Source organism: Salvelinus namaycush, chromosome 1, assembly GCF_016432855.1.
Source record: "Salvelinus namaycush isolate Seneca chromosome 1, SaNama_1.0, whole genome shotgun sequence".
Taxonomy (NCBI): Eukaryota; Metazoa; Chordata; class Actinopteri; order Salmoniformes; family Salmonidae; genus Salvelinus; species Salvelinus namaycush.
This window is the reverse complement of record NC_052307.1, coordinates 23021602-23041014: the sequence shown is the minus strand read 5'-3', so window position 1 is coordinate 23041014 and position 19413 is coordinate 23021602. Positions and strand designations below refer to the sequence as shown.

At 43.2% G+C, this 19413-nt stretch overlaps 1 protein-coding gene across 1 annotated transcript in view; it reads right to left on the bottom strand.

Moving 5' to 3' along the window:
- Nucleotides 1–776: 776 nt before the first annotated feature.
- LOC120065242 (angiopoietin-related protein 2-like) overlaps nt 777–19413 on the bottom strand; it is a 31109-nt gene continuing 12472 nt past the window's right edge. Inside the window, exons 4-6 of the mRNA XM_039016102.1 lie at nt 3518–3711; nt 2055–2325; nt 777–1884 (exon numbers count right to left, since the gene is read on the bottom strand). Coding sequence (XP_038872030.1) covers nt 1685–1884; nt 2055–2325; nt 3518–3711 — 665 coding nt within the window. The 3' untranslated portion in view covers nt 777–1684. The remainder of the gene's footprint in view (nt 1885–2054; nt 2326–3517; nt 3712–19413) is intronic.

The following is a 19413-nucleotide window of genomic DNA, read 5'->3' as shown; positions in this document are numbered from 1 at the left end:
AGTGCCCAGACGGAAGCCACTCCTCAGTAAAAGGCACGAGCGCCGCTTGGAGGCACCTAAAGAACTCCGCTCATAAGAAACAAGATTCTCTGGTCTGATGAAACCAAGATTGAACTCTTTGGCCTGAATGCCAGCGTCATATCTGGAGGAAACCTGGCACCATCCCTACAGTGAAGCATGGTAGTGGCATGCTGTGGGGATGTTTTTCAGCGGAAGGGACAGGGAGACTAGTCAGGATCAAGGGAAAGATGAACAGAGAAAAGTACAGAGAGATCTTTGATGAAAACCTGCTCCAGAGTGCTCAGGACCTCAGACTGGGGTGAAGGTTCACCTTCCAACAGGACAATGACCCTAAGCACACAGCCAAGACAACGCAGGAGTGGCTTTGGGACAAGTCTCTGTATGTCCTTGAGTGGCCCAGCCAGAGCCTGGACTTGAACCTGATCGAACATCTCTGGAGAGACCTGAAAATAGCTGTGCAGCGACACTCCCCATCCAATCATGACAGAGCTTGAGAGGATCTGCAGAGAAGAATGGGAGAAACTCCCCAAATACAGGTGTTCCAAGCTTGTAGCATCATACCAAAGAAGACTCAAGGCTGTAATCGCTGCCAAAGGTGCTTCAACAAAGTACTGAGTAAAGGGTCTGAATACTTATGTAAATGTGATATTTCATTTTTTTTTAAATGTATAAATTTGCTAAACTTTCTAAAAACCTGTTTTTGTTTTGTCATTATGGGGTATTGTGTGTAGATTGATGAGGGGGAAAAATACGATTTAATTAATTTTAGAATAAGTCTGTAACGTAACAAAATGTGAAAAAAGTCAAGGGGTTTGAATATTTTCCGAATGCACTGTATGATTAAGTGAGTTGTCATTATTCCCTGTACCTTGCACTCCGCCACACTAGCAGTATGTTTAGTGGAATGATCTAAATCATTGTTTACTTTGAGTTTGTAAGCCAGATATCAGGTCATAACTGTTGACAGTACCAGTGCTGTAGAGCAAACTATTGTATCTATTCCCCCTTTTACATAGGTGGTAGACATTAGATTGTGTATGTTGACAAAGATTATGGCTAACATATTAAGAGTAACTGTCTATACCATGGTTTAAGAAATGTGATTATTGTTTCCTATAAATTACTCACCTGAAGAGCTTGATTTAAACACCATAAGGCTAGTCACTGGATATATTGTCCTGTGTCATCTTCATTCTCATAAAATTATGTTCTGCACTATAACACATACGGACTACAATATAGAATTGCTATCCCAAGCTACTTAGTGTGAGCACTGTGAACTGACATACGCTCTCCTCTTTTCCTCCTGTTTTCTCCCATATGAATCACACCGTACCATCAGTTCTAAGGCAGCAGTACACTTTGCTCAAAGTTAAGTAAACAGACACATTTGAACTAAATTTAAAGGGAGCGAAGCAAGCATACAGCCACACCGTTACATGTGTTTGTCTGTGGAGCAACAGGATGCACCCTGCTTCTCCTTTATTGCTCTTCCAAGAGTCCTGCCTGAGGCTTAGATATTGCACTTTCTATGTCATCATCTTCTTGATCTGGCTGTGTGAGATGCCTTTATTTCAGAGTTCAAGAGTTGTTGTTTGAATTTAAGTTTTTGTGGAGAGGAAGTCGTTTTGAAAAGGGGCTAATTTGTCTTGTTAATGGATATTTAATGAAAGGTGTTTGGGTTCGGTCGTATCATCATAGATACTTTCTTCAGGGAGTAGGCACCTCCTCTGAATTCAGCCCAGTAGACTCCATCTTGGTAGCGACTGCGGTAGTGTCCTCCTCTGTACCATACTCCGTTGAGATTAGAATGAGCACATGCATTGTACCACCAGCCTCCCTTCTGGTAGTGGGCGCAGTTACCTGGGTTGAAGCAAATATCAGTTAGACAACATTGTAGAATCTCAACAAAAATGTATTGTGGGCTTACAGTATGGACTAGGCTAATTGTTAGTTAACTGAGTCAGAACTCAGAACACTAGAAACGTTATCTCGTGTTTTTGTTTCAACGTGACTGAGTGAGTGTGTGCTACCTGTATATGCATCATGGTCTCTGTCCAGCGTAGTGAACTGTTTGCCATTGTGCCAGGTGAGGGAGTCTCCGGCGTTGCCATGGTAGCGGCCCACCCTGAGCTTGTAGAAGTCTGCCTCAGGCTCCAGCCTGAAGCTGGCGTACTCTGCAAACACCTTCCTGCCAGACCAGTCTTCCAGAGTCACCAGCAGCTTGTAGTTCCTCTGGTTGGTCAGCCAGTAGATGTTCTCCAGGCCCAGCCAATACTCTCCATCGATGTTCCCAAAGCCTTGCTATGATGGGCAAAGGGAGAATACATACAACACAGTCAGCATGATGGGCTTTACACAAGTCCCTTCAGCTGAAAGCAGTTGGTCTTGAGGTCTGGGGGATAATTCAGAGCCTCTTCTCTAGTCGGTGCCCCGGAAGTACTGAGATAAACAGTCCCTCTAGATGCCCTGACAGTAAAGGTCAATATGAATCTGTCTTAGAGTGTTGTTTATTGTCAGGGAAGGTACCAGCAAATAGCCCATGAGCCTACTACACCATAGCCAGTATTCAGTGGTCAGATCTTCACTGTCTTGCAATTATTAAAAAAATGATTTAATGGCCTGTAGAGGAGAATGGGGGATCTACAAGATGTATGCTGGTCTGGACTGTTCTGCCTCAGTTCCGTGCCAGGACAGGTCACTGGATGTGATATGTTTTACATTACATTGCACATGCTTTGAATCATGGGAAGATCTGGCAATTGTACACATTTAATTCCCATGTGTTTTAATGTGTATTGTAAATGTCTTGGAAAGTTCTCTGGCAAGGATTTAAACAAGATTCTTGCAAATTGTCTGTCTGCCCTATGATGTTTGCACTCAAATTGTTTTGCCTTGTTGCAGTACTTTAGATCCTTACACTAGCCAGACCCTTTTCACCTCATTCCCCACTAGCAATATTCATCCCTTAGTATTTCATGCTGTCCTCATGACTGCCTGTGTAATGTTGTGTAACTACCTGAATTCAGAATTCATATATTTTTCCTCAAACCATTGCTATGATGTAAATATAAATCATTTTCATGGACCATGAATAATTTTTCAGTGGGCAATATTTATATTGTGGCATTTATTTCCAGTATGGCAGCTTTTCATCCACACGTTTCTCATTAAGCCTGTATGCGTCCTGTGTGGACTAATTTCACAAAGACCCAACTCATGTTGACAGATGGTATGAGTCATCGGCCAGTGGTGTGACTGACAGGTGCAAAACCCTGTAGGTACAGGCAGTGCAAGGGACCATTCTCCTCAAACCTCAACAATTACTTAGTTTATTTATTAGTTTATATCGTTTTAACGTCAGACACACCAGACATAAGTCACCTGTTTCACTTCGAACTACAGCCAATGTTCAGCATACAGACACAGTTCTACATAGAACCTGCCTCCCCCTTTTACTAAATGAGTTTGCCTTAGTGTGGGGCTGTTTACATACCTTGTAAGTCTCCCAGTTCCTGAAGAAGTTCACTGAGCCGTCCAGTCTCCTCTGGATGACGGTCCAGCCACCAGGGTCGTGTCTCTGGTCACACCACACCTGCATTAGTTTGTTGGCGTTCTCTGGCTTCACCAGGTACATGCCACTGGCCGTGTGGCCATCCTCAAGGGCCTGTAGGCAGTCCTTCCATGGCCCTGCATGGGACAGGAAATGAGACAGACACAGTGGTTAGACAGAAAGCCTGGTGGAGCCAGTGGAGTTTGTCAAAGGATATTTTTTTCTATAATATTAGTCATTTTTATATTCATAATTAACCCTTGTGTGGTGTTCATGTTTTTGTTATTCACCCAATGTTTGCGGGTCTGGACCCACAACATTATTGGGTTTTTAAAACAATACAGCCATAACAATTTTAGTAAAAATACTTAACACTTAATATTTATATGTTGACTGATATCAATTACAAGGAATATAGACAGCATACATGATTAATATTTGCCATTTACCTCTGCTAGATCACATTGATCAATAAAAGGGCTATTCGTTTTTTTAAATAAAATGTGATTTATGTAAACAAAAATCTATTATAATCAAGACATGGGTGTAAAAAAAATCATGTTTATCTTGAACAAATATAAATGAAACAAGGTTTTCATCACTATTGATGTTTATTGATTTGAACTGAACAAATTCGTAGGACAAATTTTACATACAGTATTTTATGGAAATGATAAATGAGCCCCATTGAACACAAATTAAGGCCGGTCTACACATCACATGAGGGACAGAGTTTTACTGTGTGTGTGTTGCTAATGTATTTATTGCATTTGATGCATGTGTACTGTGTCTTCCTGTCCTTCTTGGGTCCACACACATCGCAGTGCTTCTTCTTGTTGCTACCGGTTGCAATCTAGAATGATGAAAACATTTAGTTCAGGAATTTTACTAACATCTCACTCACTCGCATATATAGTTACAGCAGGCCAAGGTAGGAGAGTCAGACACACACATGCAACAACATCACTCACACTTACTTCCGGGATTGGAGTTGTTGGTTCTGTGGGTCGGACGGATGGGGCACCAGCATCCTCCTCACGATAGCTGCAGAAGCTGGGGTCCTTGGGATATGTTGCCTCCTCTGGATTTGAGGTCTTACCAATGCCTTGCCCAGCTCCTAGAGAAAGTGCCATCTCCTCTGGAGCTTCCCTCTGTTCCAATCTGGGTTCAAGGCCATCCAGATGACAAACGGGTTGTACACCGAGATGTCCAAGATGTTGAAGAATATCGTAGGGTTCTTCTTTTCAGCTGTAGCCAGTCACCAGCTTATCTAAATTGTCCACCCCTCATTTTGTGGCATTGTAATAAATTATGATTTCTGTTTTTTGATGTTCCTGGCCACAGCGTACTCATGAGTACCACATTTTTGCCTTTCTTTGGCACGTAGGACACTAGGGACGTGTAGGCCGTGCACACAAATGTAGAGGAATTGATAGGCCTGTTCTGTGTATTCAACAGCTGAGTTGGGAGCTCTGGCTTGTTTTTTCGTACTGTTCCTACCATCGTCAGCTTCATCTTGGGGATCTCCTGTCCCAGCTTGTGCGAAGTAAAAAAGTTATTTCATATGATGTTGTGGCCACGGAGTCCCTGTGTCACGTCCAGGACAACCCACATCCCTTGGTTATTCTCAGGGGCTCCTCCATCTGGCTTCCCCATATACACTTGCAAGTTCCACGCATATGATGAAGCAGCATCACAGGCAGCCCAGATCTTGATTCCATATTTTGTATGTTTAGACGGTATGTACTGCCTAAAGGGGCAGTGTCCCCTAAATGGTATAAGCTGCTCATCAACAGTAACGTTGGGCCCAGGGTTGTGAAACAGGGGGAGGCGGTCCACCCACTTGTCCCACACTGACCTGATTGCAACTAGCTTGTCTCTCTGCCGCCGAGCTGGTCTGGTGTCTCGGTTATCGAAGGGAATAATCCTGGAAATAATGTGGAAGTTTTCCAGAGACATTGTTGCACGGAAAAGTTCTCTGCCAGTTTCTGCATCCCACAGGGATTCCCAATGTATTCCCCAATTGGATCTGAAAACACCAGCAAGGATAAGAACCCGAAAGTATGCATGTAAATGAGTTTGGTCCATCTCATTCCATCGCTCTCCAAAAACACGCTTTCCCTCCAAATTAGTGCAGTCCAGAATGATTTTCTGGATTGTGACTGGGATGAACAGTTCAAAAGAAGACTTTATGTCCTGCCCATGAGTAACCGCCGTCGGCCCTGGTTGCATCCTTATCACATTGACAGCTATGCAGGGTGGCTCATTCCTTGGGCATTTTTTTTTACATCCATATTTCTCCTCCTGCAGGCTGCTGATGAGCTGGTTGCTGACAGGCTGGTCCTGGGGTTGGCTGCTGACGGGCTGGTCCTGGGGCTGGCTGAGGGTCAATCTCATCCTTATCTTCCAACTCACTGTCAGACTCCGAATTGACAAAGACATGATCCTCATATTCGGAAAATTCTTCATCTTCCAAAGTGAAAGATGCTCCTTCCACACTAGCTTCTCTCTCTACAAACATTATTTCTAAGGTCCTCTGATCAGAGATTATTTTTGACATACTGATTGATTGTGGTAAGGAGCAGACATGCAAAGCTATTTATTTGTTGAGTCCCTCCCCCAATTTGCACCTGGCTGGGGTAGAGTGTGGGAAAATACTGCATGTTTTACAATGTATCGAAATAATGTATTGTAATAACATTGTGTAGGTTCCCGCAAGACATTGTGTAGTTTCACACACTACAAAGGGTAAAGAGTGTGAGGAGAGGAGAGTGCGGGAGACAGGCAGGGAGACAGACAGGTTCTTGGTGCTTTGTTGAAACAGCAGGCCCAGGGAGGAGGAAGACAGGGTGAAGGCACACAGCAAACCTTTTTGTTTCATTTTTACTTGTTTTCACCTACACACACACTTTTCTACACCTTTGTATTAACCTCGGGTCCAGTGGACCCAAACACCACATACTGTATGTAATATGCATCTGTAGGGGGGTGCACAGTGTGCACTCAATGAACATGGGTTATTTTACATGTTCTTCACAGAAAATGAGCCAAGGCCAATGAGTCTCAGGTTGAAAAAATAATTAATTTGATCATTTTTCTTTAGTAAACATTAAAAATGGGTCCCACAGACCTGAATACCACACAAGGGTTAATACAATGTTCTTATTGTGTGACCATCACAGTACTGGGGATAGATGCTATGCAGCCTAATTGAAAAGACCACAGCATCATGTTACTGCTGCTACTCCCATTTTACAGTAGGAAAAGCTTTCAGTTTAAGGCCAGGATTGACTTTGGTTGCTGCTCTCACAAGTGAAATGACTGCAGGCTGTGCAGCCAAGAGCAACATTGGCATATGGCTATAGGGAGACCTGATTGCTGAATGATGCAACAGTAGCAGATACTGTAGATCAGCAGGTACTGTAAAGGTCCCTTGTTGATGAATGATATCATGGGCATTGGGCTGTAGAAAACACTCTTTTGTTGAAGTAGAGTTGGAAACCTTTTGTCAATAGGGGGGCGCCATTTCGACTTTGTAAAAATTCGTTCCCAAATTAAACTGCCTCTTACTCAATTCTTGCTCGTACAATATGCATATTATTATTACTATTGGATAGAAAACACTCTCTAGTTTCTAAAACCGTTTGAATTATTTCTCTGAGTGAAACAGAACTCATTCTGCAGCACATTTCCTGTCAGGAAGTGAGATTTCTGAAATCGAGGTCCCTGTTCTAGGGTCAGTTTATAAGTCCCCATGTAAGCTATGGGGCTACATGCACTGCATACGCCTTCCTCTAGATGTCAGTAAGCGGTGAGAATTTGAATGGAGTGGATTGCACCATCTGGGGCACTATAAAAGCTCTTGGAACGGAAGTACCGTTCTTTTCAACGGGGCGCCTGGCGCAAGAGGGACATCACAATGGCGTCCTGAAAAGCTTTCGTTTTAGCAGTTCTATATCTCCGGTCATGTTTTTATTCGTTATAGGTGTTAAAGACATCATAAGGTAGTTAATTTAAACCGACTTATAGCAGTTTATATCAGTTTATTGCGATTTTCTGGGATTTCTTTGTGACGCGCTATCGCTAGTTGGACACCTCTCCAGTGGATGGCTAGCGTTAGCTGCTATTTCTACAGGAGAAGAGGACATCTTTCAACCAAAAGACGATTGTTCTGGAGAAAGGACACCTTGCCCAAGATTCTGATGGAAGCTCAGCAAATAGTAAGCAGTCTTTATGCTGTTAATTCGTATTTATGTTGACAAATGTCAAATAATAATTCCGCCATGAATTTCGGTGCGGTCTCGCTTTAGCGCACGCTGTATTGCGCAGTAACGTTAATTTTAAAAATCTAACACAGCGGTTGCATTAAGAACTAATGTATCTTTCATTTGCTGTCCAACCTGTATTTTTTTAGTCAAGTTTATGATTACTTATCGATTAGAATAGGTGCCTCTCCAAGATGGCGCCGGACAGATTGCTTGAAGTTTTGGCCACTAATCACATTGTATAACCACGATTTGTGCCGCTAAATATGCACATTTTCGAACAAACCCTATATGCATTGTGTAATATGATGTTACAGGACTGTCATCTGATGAAGAATATCAAGGTTAGTCAAAAATTATATATCTTTTGCCTGTTTGTTACGATCGCTAACCTTTGCTGCTGGTAAATGGTGTTGTGTTTCTGGCTATTGTGGTAAGCTAATATAATGCTATATTGTGTTTTCGCTGTAAAACACTTAGAAAATCTGAAATATTGGCTGGATTCACAAGATCTGTGTCTTTCATTTGCTGTACGCTGTGTATTTTTAAGAAATGTTTTATGATGAGTAATTAGGTAATACACGATGGTCTCTGTAGTTATTCTAGTTGCTTTGGTGAGAGTTGTGATGGTGGCTGCAATGGTAAACTATGATTTATACCTGAAATATGCAAATTTTTCTAACAAAACATATGCTATACAATAAATATGTTATCAGACTGTCATCTGATGAAGTTGTTTCTTGGTTAGTGGCTATTTATATCTTTATTTGGTCGAATTTGTGATAGCTACTGATGCAGTAAAAAAATGGTGGAGTAAAAAAAGTGGTGTCTTTTGCTAACGTGGTTAGCTAATAGATTTACATATTGTGTCTTCCCTGTAAAACATTTTAAAAATCAGAAATGATGGCTGGATTCACAAGATGTGTATCTTTCATCTGGTGTCTTGGACTTGTGATTTAATGATATTTAGATGCTAGTATTTACTTGTGACGCTATGCTAGGCTATGCTAGTCAGCTTTTTTACTGATGGGGGTGCTCCCGGATCCGGGTTTGGGAGGAACTAGAAGTTAATATTTAATCACTGTCTTCCTGAACCCCTATTAAACCCTTGCATGTTTCTTATGTTGTTATTGTCAATGGGTGTTTTGACCTACCCCATTGGAGGTCAAACCACATCCTCTACTATACTGACCCAGAGAGCAGTTGTGCTGTCATGCAGATCGGAGACATTCTATGTGATTGATAGTGTTTTCATATAGCGGGTTCTCTCAGCAGTGGACTTTAGCTCGGCCATTCTCTGGTAATCTAATCTCAGATATCAGCCATTAAAACTCTACTGAGACAATGGCCTCCATCTGGAAAGGCCTGTGTATTTGTGGACACACAATGTGCCATACAGCTGTCTGTCCACGTTTCATCACAATATTGTTTTGAACATTTGTTTTAGGACTGATGCCCAACTGAGCGTTCTACTCAATGCAGTCTTTTTTATTAATTGAACCTTTTTTTAAGAATGTGAAATGTCAGAATAATAGAGAGAATGATTTCTTTCAGCTTTTATTTCTTTCATCACATTCCCAGTGGGTCAGAAGTTTACATACACTCAATTAGGATTTGGTAGCATTGCCTTTAAATTGTTTAACTTGGGTCAAACGTTTCAGGTAGCCTTCCACAAGCTTCCCACAATAAGTTGGGTGAATTTTGGCCCATTCCTCCTGACAGAGCTGGTGTAACTGAGTCAGGTTTGTTGGCCTCCTTGCTCGCACACGCTTTTTCAGTTCTGCCCACAAATCTTCAACGGGATTGTGGTCAGGGCTTTGTGATGGCCACTCCAATACCTTGATATTGTTGTCCTTAAGCTATTTTGCCACAACTTTGGAAGTATGCTTGGGGTCATTGTCCATTTGGAAGACCCATTTGCGACCAAGCTTTAACTTCCTGACTGATGTCCTGAGATGTTGCTTCAATATATCCACATAATTTTCCTGCCTCATGATGCCATCTATTTTGTGAAGTGCACCAGTCTCTCCTGCAGCAAAGCACCCCTACAACATGATGCTGCCACCCCCATGCTTCACGGTTGGGATAGTGTTCTTCGGCTTGCAAGCCTCCCCCTTTTTCTTCCAAACATAACAATGTTCATTATGGCCAAACAGTTCTATTTTTGTTTCATCAGATCAGAGGGCATTTCTCCAAAAAGTACAATCTTTGTCCCCATGTGCAGTTGCAAACCGTAGTCTGGCTTTTTTATGGTGGTTTTGGAGCAGTGGCTTCTTCCTTGCTGAGCGGCCTTTCAGGTTATGTCGATATAGGACTCGTTTTACTGTGGATATAGTTACTTTTGTACCTGTTTCCTCCAGCATCTTCACACGGTCCTTTGCTGTTGTTCTGGGATTGATTTGCACTTTTCGAACCAAAGTACGTTCATCTCTATGAGACAGAACGCGTCTCCTTCCTGAGCGGTATGACGGCTGCATGGTCCCATGGTGTTTATACTTGTGTACTATTGTTTGTACAGATGAACGTGGTACCTTCAGGCGTTTGGAAATTGCTCCCAAGGATGAACCAGACTTGTGGAGGTCTACAATTTTTTTTCTGAGGTCTTTGCTGATTTCTTTTGATATTCCCATAATGTCAAGAAAAGATGCACTGAGTTTGAAGGTAGGCCTTGAAATACATCCACAGGTACACCTCCAATTGACTCAAATTATGTCAATTAGCCTATCAGAAGCTTCTAAAGCCATGCCATCATTTTCTGGAATTTTCCAAGCTGTTTAAAGGCACAGTCAACTTAGTGTATGTAAACTTCTGACCCACTGGAATTGTGATACAGTGAGTTATAAGTGAAATAATCTGTCTGTAAACAATTGTTGGAAAAATGACTTGTGTCATGTAGATGTCCTAACCGACCTGCCAAAACTATAGTTTGTTAACAAGAAATTTGTGGAGTGGTTGAAAAACAAGTTCTAATGACTCCAACCTAAGTGTATGTAAACTTCTGACTTTAACTGTACTTCTGATTAACTTTGCTAGCTCATGGCAACCTTGCCATCTCTTTAAAGTAAACTTGACCACATCATAATGATGACAAAGTTGTTTTAATCTACTTCAGCAATGTCCAAGCAGCAATGTTTCCAAGCCATTATAGTGTACATTTGATGAAACAGTCATTAGCCCCCATTCAGAAAGACTTGGCATCAACCATCAGCCAAACATCAATATGCTGCAGCATCTGTAGAACGTTTATAGAAATCGCAACGATGCAACCTAGTGACGGAGGTGCAACCCATGAATATGCTAGCCCCTTTTCCAACTTGGAGAAGTACAAATACAGGCTATGCTCTGTCTTATGGTTGCACCTCCGTCGAGTAGAAATCATCATAGCAATTCTAATAAATGCAAGAGTTGGGCAATAGATGAAAATACTGCAAATGTTTTCTTTTTTTATAATCCATCAGATTTTGACTTTTTACTGACATAGACAAATAATGTATGGAGTTCAGTGATTTTGGTGGGAATTCAGGCATTGCATTTATTGTTGAATTTCACTTTTTCTTAGAATGCAATCATATATACATTTTCTTATCAGATATTTCGTGTTAAAATAGATAACTATTGGGCATATTTGCATTAATAAATTTACACAAAGGGATGGAACAGGGCTGAACATGGCTGCAACCACCAAACACTTTGGTCTACCCTACCTGCACTTACCTGTTCTGTCTACCCTACCTGCACTTACCTGTTCTGTCTACCCTACCTGCACTTACCTGTTCTGTCTACCCTACCTGCACTTACCTGTTCTGTCTACCCTACCTGCACTTACCTGTTCTGTCTACCCTACCTGCACTTACCTGTTCTGTCTACCCTACCTGCACTTACCTGTTCTGTCTACCCTACCTGCACTTACCTGCGCTGTCTAGACAGCCTCATTAATTACTGTTGTTGTCACGTTCTGTTGCATAAGAGTGTCAATAGCAGGATACCCTCGGATTTAAAAAAAAATCACAAATATATGGCTGAAAATTACAGATCCTCAGGGGGACGGGGAATGTGTTGTGTTGGGGTGTTCCAGCATCAGACTGCGTGGGTTTTGCAGCACTACAATGACACTTTTTGCAAAACATTACCTCAACTCAGATTTTCCTGAACCTTTTCAAGTGTACACTATTAATCTGGTTGTTTATTTAAGCTCATTATACTGAATTGGACTAATTTAAGATAATCCTACTACATTAAAATCCTTATTTTACCTCAGTAACTCTGCCAGGGAGACCGCTGGAACTTATCCCAAATTCCAAAATGTTCAACCTTTCACTTCACGTTTCATTTATCTGACATAATTCCCAACTTGGCAGTTGGTTGTTTTACAGAAGTACTGTGATGAGGTATTTAATATGGCTATATTTTGAAGACAAATTTGAAAACTGACCATTTAAGCAATGTTGTGTCTTTCTGTAGGTTAAAGTATGTTTCCTTATCTCTGAAACATCCTCCACCACCATAGATGTTCTAATGCATTTAGCAGCATATGTAATATGATTCACTGCATAGAAGTAACAGAACTGTATGCTAAAATGGATGCTCTGACAGATACCAAAGTCTGAGCAGGATGTGTTTTCTATTGTTCTGCAGTATAACATTTAACGAGGAATGAAGTTTATGTTAAATGCTGCACGTGTTTGGTTTATTAGTCTCTCTTGGTGTTCTCTTTGAAACTGGTTCATATCTGTAATAACATTAATTGGCTTATTGCCTGTTAGCCATTACTCTCCACTCAGAAGAGCTCTAGTCATCATACTTGGAAACCGGCTTATATTGGGCCGCTGGTGTAACACTATAGCTTCCGTCCCTCTCCTCGCCCCTACCTGGGCTCGAACCAGGGACCCTCTGCACACATCTACAACTGCCTCCCACGACGCATCGTTACCCATCGCTCCACAAAAGCCACGGCCCTTGCAGAGCAAGGGGAACAACTACTTCAAGGTCTCAGAGCAAGTGACGTCACCAATTGAAACACTATTAGCGTGCACCCCGCTAACTAGCTAGCCATTTCACATCAGTTACACTGGCTCCACTTCTCTAATTGGATGTGAAAGTATTTTCCTATTCAAGAGTTTACACTAGTGGTCACCAACTAGTGTAAAAATCACTATCGCAGTCAAAAAGCAAGCCGAGATCTACCGCTCAGATTTTTAAAAAACATGTATTTTTTATTTACATTAACCTAATAAAAACTGTTCTGTAGGAATGAGGTTTGTGCAGTAGGCCTAATATATTATCCCAGCATATTGGCTATATACCTGGCCTGCCAATATTGTTCTTCTCAGACCAAATTATATTTGAAAACTCAAGCTTTCATAACATAATAGATAAGTTGATGTGCGAGGCACAGCTGAGTATAAATTGAAATAATTCGCTTTTTTATTTTACTGGACTGATGTTACCTGCATCTGATGGTCATGGTGCTTTCAAAACAACTGGGAACTCGGAAAAAAACTAGGTCAAATCATGATGTCAGTGATCTTCAGGTCGGAAAGTTGGAGCTCTAGAAAGATACCCATGTGTTTGATATATTTGATACCATTCTGCTGATACCGCTCCAGCCATTACTACAAGCCCGTCCTCCCCAATGAAGGTGTCACCAACCTCCTGTGGTATCGATACACTTGGCTACACATTCATTGCAGCGCGAGTGGAAGTAGGGAGAAGCGCGCTTTATGTTTTGTAATAGTGTTGAATAAAAACAGTGTTGACAGTGCTGAATAAAAACATGAACTGGACCAGTTGGTGACCACTGGTTTACACTGATATGATTAGCCAACTGACCCTGTTTAGAACAAGATGGACATTTGTACAGAGACAAGAGGAAGAGAGGTATACACAGAGACTGAAGGAGCTAGTCTGTGTCCAACCAGGGAATGGAAGCGAGCCCTGGTTTAAATTACTAGGAAAAGGCCGTCTGTCTGTGAGAGAGAGAAAGAGAGAGAGAGAGAGAGAGAGAGAGAGAGAGAGAGAGAGAGAGAGAGAGAGAGAGAGAGAGAGAGAGAGTTTTAAATAATCTTTATTGGGTCTGGGAGCCCACCACACAATAAATACTCATACAAAACCACAGTTACACATCAATTAAAAACACAACTCCAACTCCTCCTCCACAGTAACTAAACACAACAGCCTCTGAATACCCCATATACTCAAAAACAGATCAATATTGTTGATAAGTTTATAATAGGCAAACTCAACCCTTAGTCTCGCTGCCACCATTCCCTCCAGCATTCCCACCACATCCACAGACCCTTGTCCCTGAATACTGTTCTTTCGGGTCTTCCATATCGCTAATTTTGCTGCCCCTAACACAAAATTAAGCAACACAACGACACCCTTTTGACTGAACCTGTACTTTGGCCCAAATATATACAGTTGGGAGGAGAAAACCTCTCCCAACGTTGAGAACCAGTCAGTGATCAGGTCAATCATCCCGACCAACCTGGGACACAGTAAAAACAGGTGTGCCAGAGTTTCAGACTCTGCACAGAATGGACACCCTTCCCCAACAGTAGGGTCCAGGTGTACCAGATGCATGTTAGTGGCTATAGCTCCATGTATGATCCTCCATTGGAGGTCAGCTGTCCTCTTATCAATCGGCAGTTTATATAATGATCGCCAACAGCCTTTTGGGGAAGCACCTGGACCAAGCACACCCGCCCACCTCGTCGATTTTACCCCTTCCAGGGAAGAGGCATGGGACACCTTTACACATATTCTGTACATGGCCTTCTTTCCCACCTCCTTGAAATCCCCCAGCTCCGGGGTATCGAAGGAAAGCAGCATCCCCACATCCTCCTCAAATGCCCCCACCGCAGCACTAACAATCAGTGCAGGGAACACATAATCCAGACCCTCCTTCCACCGATCAGAATTGGAAATGTCAGTCACATACTGACGATGAAGAACTGGCAAAGAGTCACAGACCTCAGCGACGACCTTCCTCAGTAGGCGAGATGATCGGATCCCCGCTCTTTCTCCCAGCTCCTCCAACGATCTGCTCCTGCTCTGCATCAGATGACCCAGCTTGGTGCACCCGACACCTAACAGGCATGAACGCAGGCTGGCTGAACCCAGAGCACTGGACTGGATGGCAGTGTTATAAAAAAGAGGCTCTTCAAAAAGCCACATCCCTGGTAGCGTGCCGGCCTTACGGGACTTGACCAGAACCCTCCAAGCCTGCATAGCAGACTCATAGAATGGAGTCAGGCCATTCAACTCACCCCCCTCCAGCTTTAAGAGGAAAAGGTGCTTGTCTAAGCCCAAACAGCCTGCTCTCCTCATCAGTGCGTAGGCTGTGTCGACCCAGCTAGAACCGTCACTGTACAACAGTCTCTGGGCTGCTTGAAGCCGGAAAGCCATGATCCTAGAGGAAATGTCCACCAGGCCTTGCCCCCCCTCGTGCAGTGGCAGGTACAAAGCTGCAGCCTTGATCCAGTGTTGTCCAGACCAGAAGAAATTGACAAGGGTCCTCTGAAGCTCTTGTATCAGACCCTTTGGTGGCTGCAAAATCATTAGTCTGTGCCACAGGGTAGAGGCAGCAAGATTATTAATTACCAGTACCCTTCCCCTATAAGACAACTGGGGTAGCACCCATTTCCATCTTGACAGTCTGGCACACACTTTCTCCACTACACCCTCCCAGTTCTTTTTCTGAAAGACATCAGAGCCTAGAAAAACACCCAATGTCTTCATCCCATCTCTGCCCCACTGAAGCCCCCCTGGTAACCGTGGAGCGGACCCTATCTGAAGCTGACCTGCCCACAGCGCTTCACTCTTTCCCCAATTGACTCTAGCTGAGGAGGCACCCTCATACACCATTAAAGCGTCTGAGAGAACCTTAACATCCTCAGCCCCTGTAATAAAAACTGTCACATCATCTGCATACGCAGACAGTGCTATCGTGGGACCCTTCATTACACCTGGCACAGAGAAACCAGTAAGCTTCGCTCTTAAAAAACAAAGCATTGGTTCAATCGCCAGACTATATAACTGCCCTGAAATTGGGCATCCCTGCCTGATACCCCTTTGGACAGGGATGGGGCAACTCAAACCACCCCCCACCTTCACCATACACGAGGCCCCAGCATACAGTAAATTCATCCAAGACAAAAAAACATCCCCAAACCCAAAGGCTTTCATCGTTTTGAACAAATACTGGTGGTCCACTCGGTCAAAAGCCTTCTCCTGATCCAAAGAAAGTAAACCCACATTTACATCAGACAGTTTACAAATGTCTAGAACATCTCTTATCAGAAACAAGTTGTCAACAATTGAGCGATCAGGTACACAGTAGGACTGGTCCTTGTGGACCAACAATCCCAGATACTCTTTCAACCTGTTTGAGAGACATTTTGAAACTATTTTATATTCTGCACACAGCAAAGCAACAGGTCTCCAATTTTTTATGAGAGCCAAATCCCCCTTTTTTGGCAACAGTGAAAGCACCGCACGTTGACAGGATACAGGAAGAGAACCCTCATGAAAAGATTCACACACCACTTCATAAAAATCCTCCCCAATAGACCCCCAAAAGTGCTTATAGAACTCAGATGGTAAACCATCAATGCCAGGAGCTCGGCCTGTTGAGAGCTGCATAACTGCTGTGGACAGCTCTTGCCGTGTAATGTCAGAGTCCAATGCGACTCTCTGTTCAGGTCCCAATTTAGGAAGACCATGTAACAACTGTTCAGTACACAGAGAGTCACAATCCTCCGCCTTATAGAGGGCAGAGTAGAAATCCACGGCATGTTGACGCATTTCACTGTCATCCGTGGTCACCTTCCCATCAGGGAGACGAAGGCAGACCATCTGTTTACGTTGTAATTTCGACTGTCCAAGGTTAAAAAAAAAGGCACTAGGAGCATCCATATCCTTGAGGGAAGCGAAACGAGACCTAATCAAGGCACCTTTCACTCTTTCATGCAGAAACGACCTCAGTTCATGTCTCTTGTCCTGTAAGTTCATGACTAGTCCAGGGTCATTCTGAGTGAGCAGCTTCAATTCAATTGATTTGATGTCCTGTTCAAGGGCATTGATAGTCTCTTTAACTTCAATTTGAGACAAAGCAGTATACTGTTGACAAAATACTCGTATTTGGGCCTTCCCAACATCCCACCATTGTCTCAAGGACTCAAAATTCCCTTTTGTAACCCTCCATTTTTCCCAAAACAACAAAAACCTTTCACAAAACTTGACATCATGTAACAATTTAACATTAAAATACCAGTAAGGTGATGACCTTCGTGGACAGGACAAGTGAATATCAACAGTTATAATGTGATGATCAGAGAAACCCACAGGAGTAATGGCACACCTTCCAACCCTACTACAGTATTGATCAGATACGTACAACCTATCTAACCTTGCTGCACTGACACGACCTTCATTCACTTTCAACCATGTGTACTGCCTAACTTTTGCATTCTTTACTCTCCACACATCAGAAAGCTCTAACTCAGTTAATAGGCCAGACAGGAAAGTGGCTGACCGCAGGTGAGGTTCTTCAGCGTTGCGATCAACAGTAAAATCCACAGTACAGTTCCAGTCCCCCCCTAAAACCATACACCCCTCTTGGTCACACTGTCTTAAGGTTTCTTTTATTTTATCAAACACAACAAGACGCTCTGTACCCTCATTAGGAGCATAAACATAAAAAAAAAAAAAAAAAAAAAAAAAAAAAAAACATAACATCCACCTTGACCAATAAAACCCGACCCTTGACAATCTCTGTTGTAGATATCACAGTCACCCCTAAACCTGAGGAAAACAAGATGGCCACCCCAGCACTGAAATTAGTACCATGACTGAGTATATGCTGCCCCTCCCACCACATTCCCCAGTCAACCTCATTATCCTCATCACTATGTGTCTCCTGTAGGAAAACTACATTAAGCCTTTTCTGTTTTATTTCTTCTAAAACCCAAGCCCTCTTATTCCTGTCCCTTCCCCCATTAATATTGAGAGAGCCCACCCTTAGTACCTCCATGTAGAAAAGAGAAAGGAAAAGCAGAAGATACCACAGAGAAACCAAAGAGAAAAAAGACACCCTATGAAGCATGATCATCATCATTATTTAAATTTTTTCTTATTAACCTGACCACGTTTCCCACCACCTTTTGCTGCTGTAACAGCAGTAACAAATTTCCTCAAGCGAAACCGCTTCTTCTCACTCAACTGGTCTAACCCCACCGTCTTCTGTAACATCACAGCTGACCTCACAAACTTATCAACCTCAAAATATTCTGCCAATTTGACAGATTTCCCAAAAGTCTGATCCAGAAACCCATTTACCTCCTCTAGATCATAAATTGAGTCCTCACCAGCTGCTGTCATATCAGAAGAGATATCCATATCCTTCTCCTGATCCTCCTCAGCTGAGGCCACAGACCACTGACTCCCCTCTACCACATCCCTTTCAACACTCCCCACTTGCACCCCATCACTCGTACCAGGCATCTCCTCCACTACCTGGGAGACTAGCCCCACCTGAACCCCATTACCCGTGGTGGGCATCTCCTCCACTACATGAGAGCCCAGCTCCACATGAACCCCCTCCTGTACCCCATTACTCGTAGTGGGCATCTCCTCTACTACCTGGGAGCCTAGCTCCACATGAAACCCCTCCTGTACTCCATTACTCGTAGTGGGCATCTCCTCCACTCCCTTGGAGTCTAGCTCCACATGAACCCCCTCCTGTACTCCATTACTCGTAGTGGGCATCTCCTCCACTACCTGGGAGATTAGCTCCACATGAACCCCCTCCTGTACTCCATTACTCGTAGTGGGCATCTCCTCCACTACCTGGGAGATTAGCACCACATGAACCCCCTCCTGTACTCCATTACTCGTAGTGGGCATCTCCTCCACTACCTGTGAGATTAACTCCATATGAACCCCCTCCTGTGCCCCAGTACTCGTACTGGGCACCTCCTCACCAGTCTGAGGAACTGGCTCTTCAGATCCATCCTTACCTTCTACAACAATATTTTTCTGCTGCATAACATCTCCCTCTAATACAAGTTGCAAACTCGTGGCCTCAACACGGATAACTTGTTCCTCGGCAACAGGTGCTTGTGGCTGCTCAACCACTGTCAGCCCACCTCTCCCTACATCAGTGGGCCCAGGCGTTACGGTGACCACCTGCGCCCCTCCCTCTGCCTTCTCCCTTTTCGGGCAAGCATGTCGCTTATGGCCAACATCCCCACACTCAAAACACCGTTGACTACCCGTACTAGCATACGCCATATACATTCTATTGTCATACTTGACTTTAAACGATATCTCTAAAGTCTGCTCCGGTGAGTCCAAAAACATAAACACCTGTCGCCGAAACGACATAACCTGTTTCAACGCCGGGTGTTTGCAACCCAACGGAACAACCTTAATTGAGCTTGCAAACTTCCCAAAGCGCAATAACTCGCGCTCCAATAGCTCATTTGGAATAAACGGTGGTACATTTGAAATCGTTACCCTTGTTGACGGAGAAAAAAGCGGGGTAACTTGAATAAACATTCCCTTAAGAAGTAC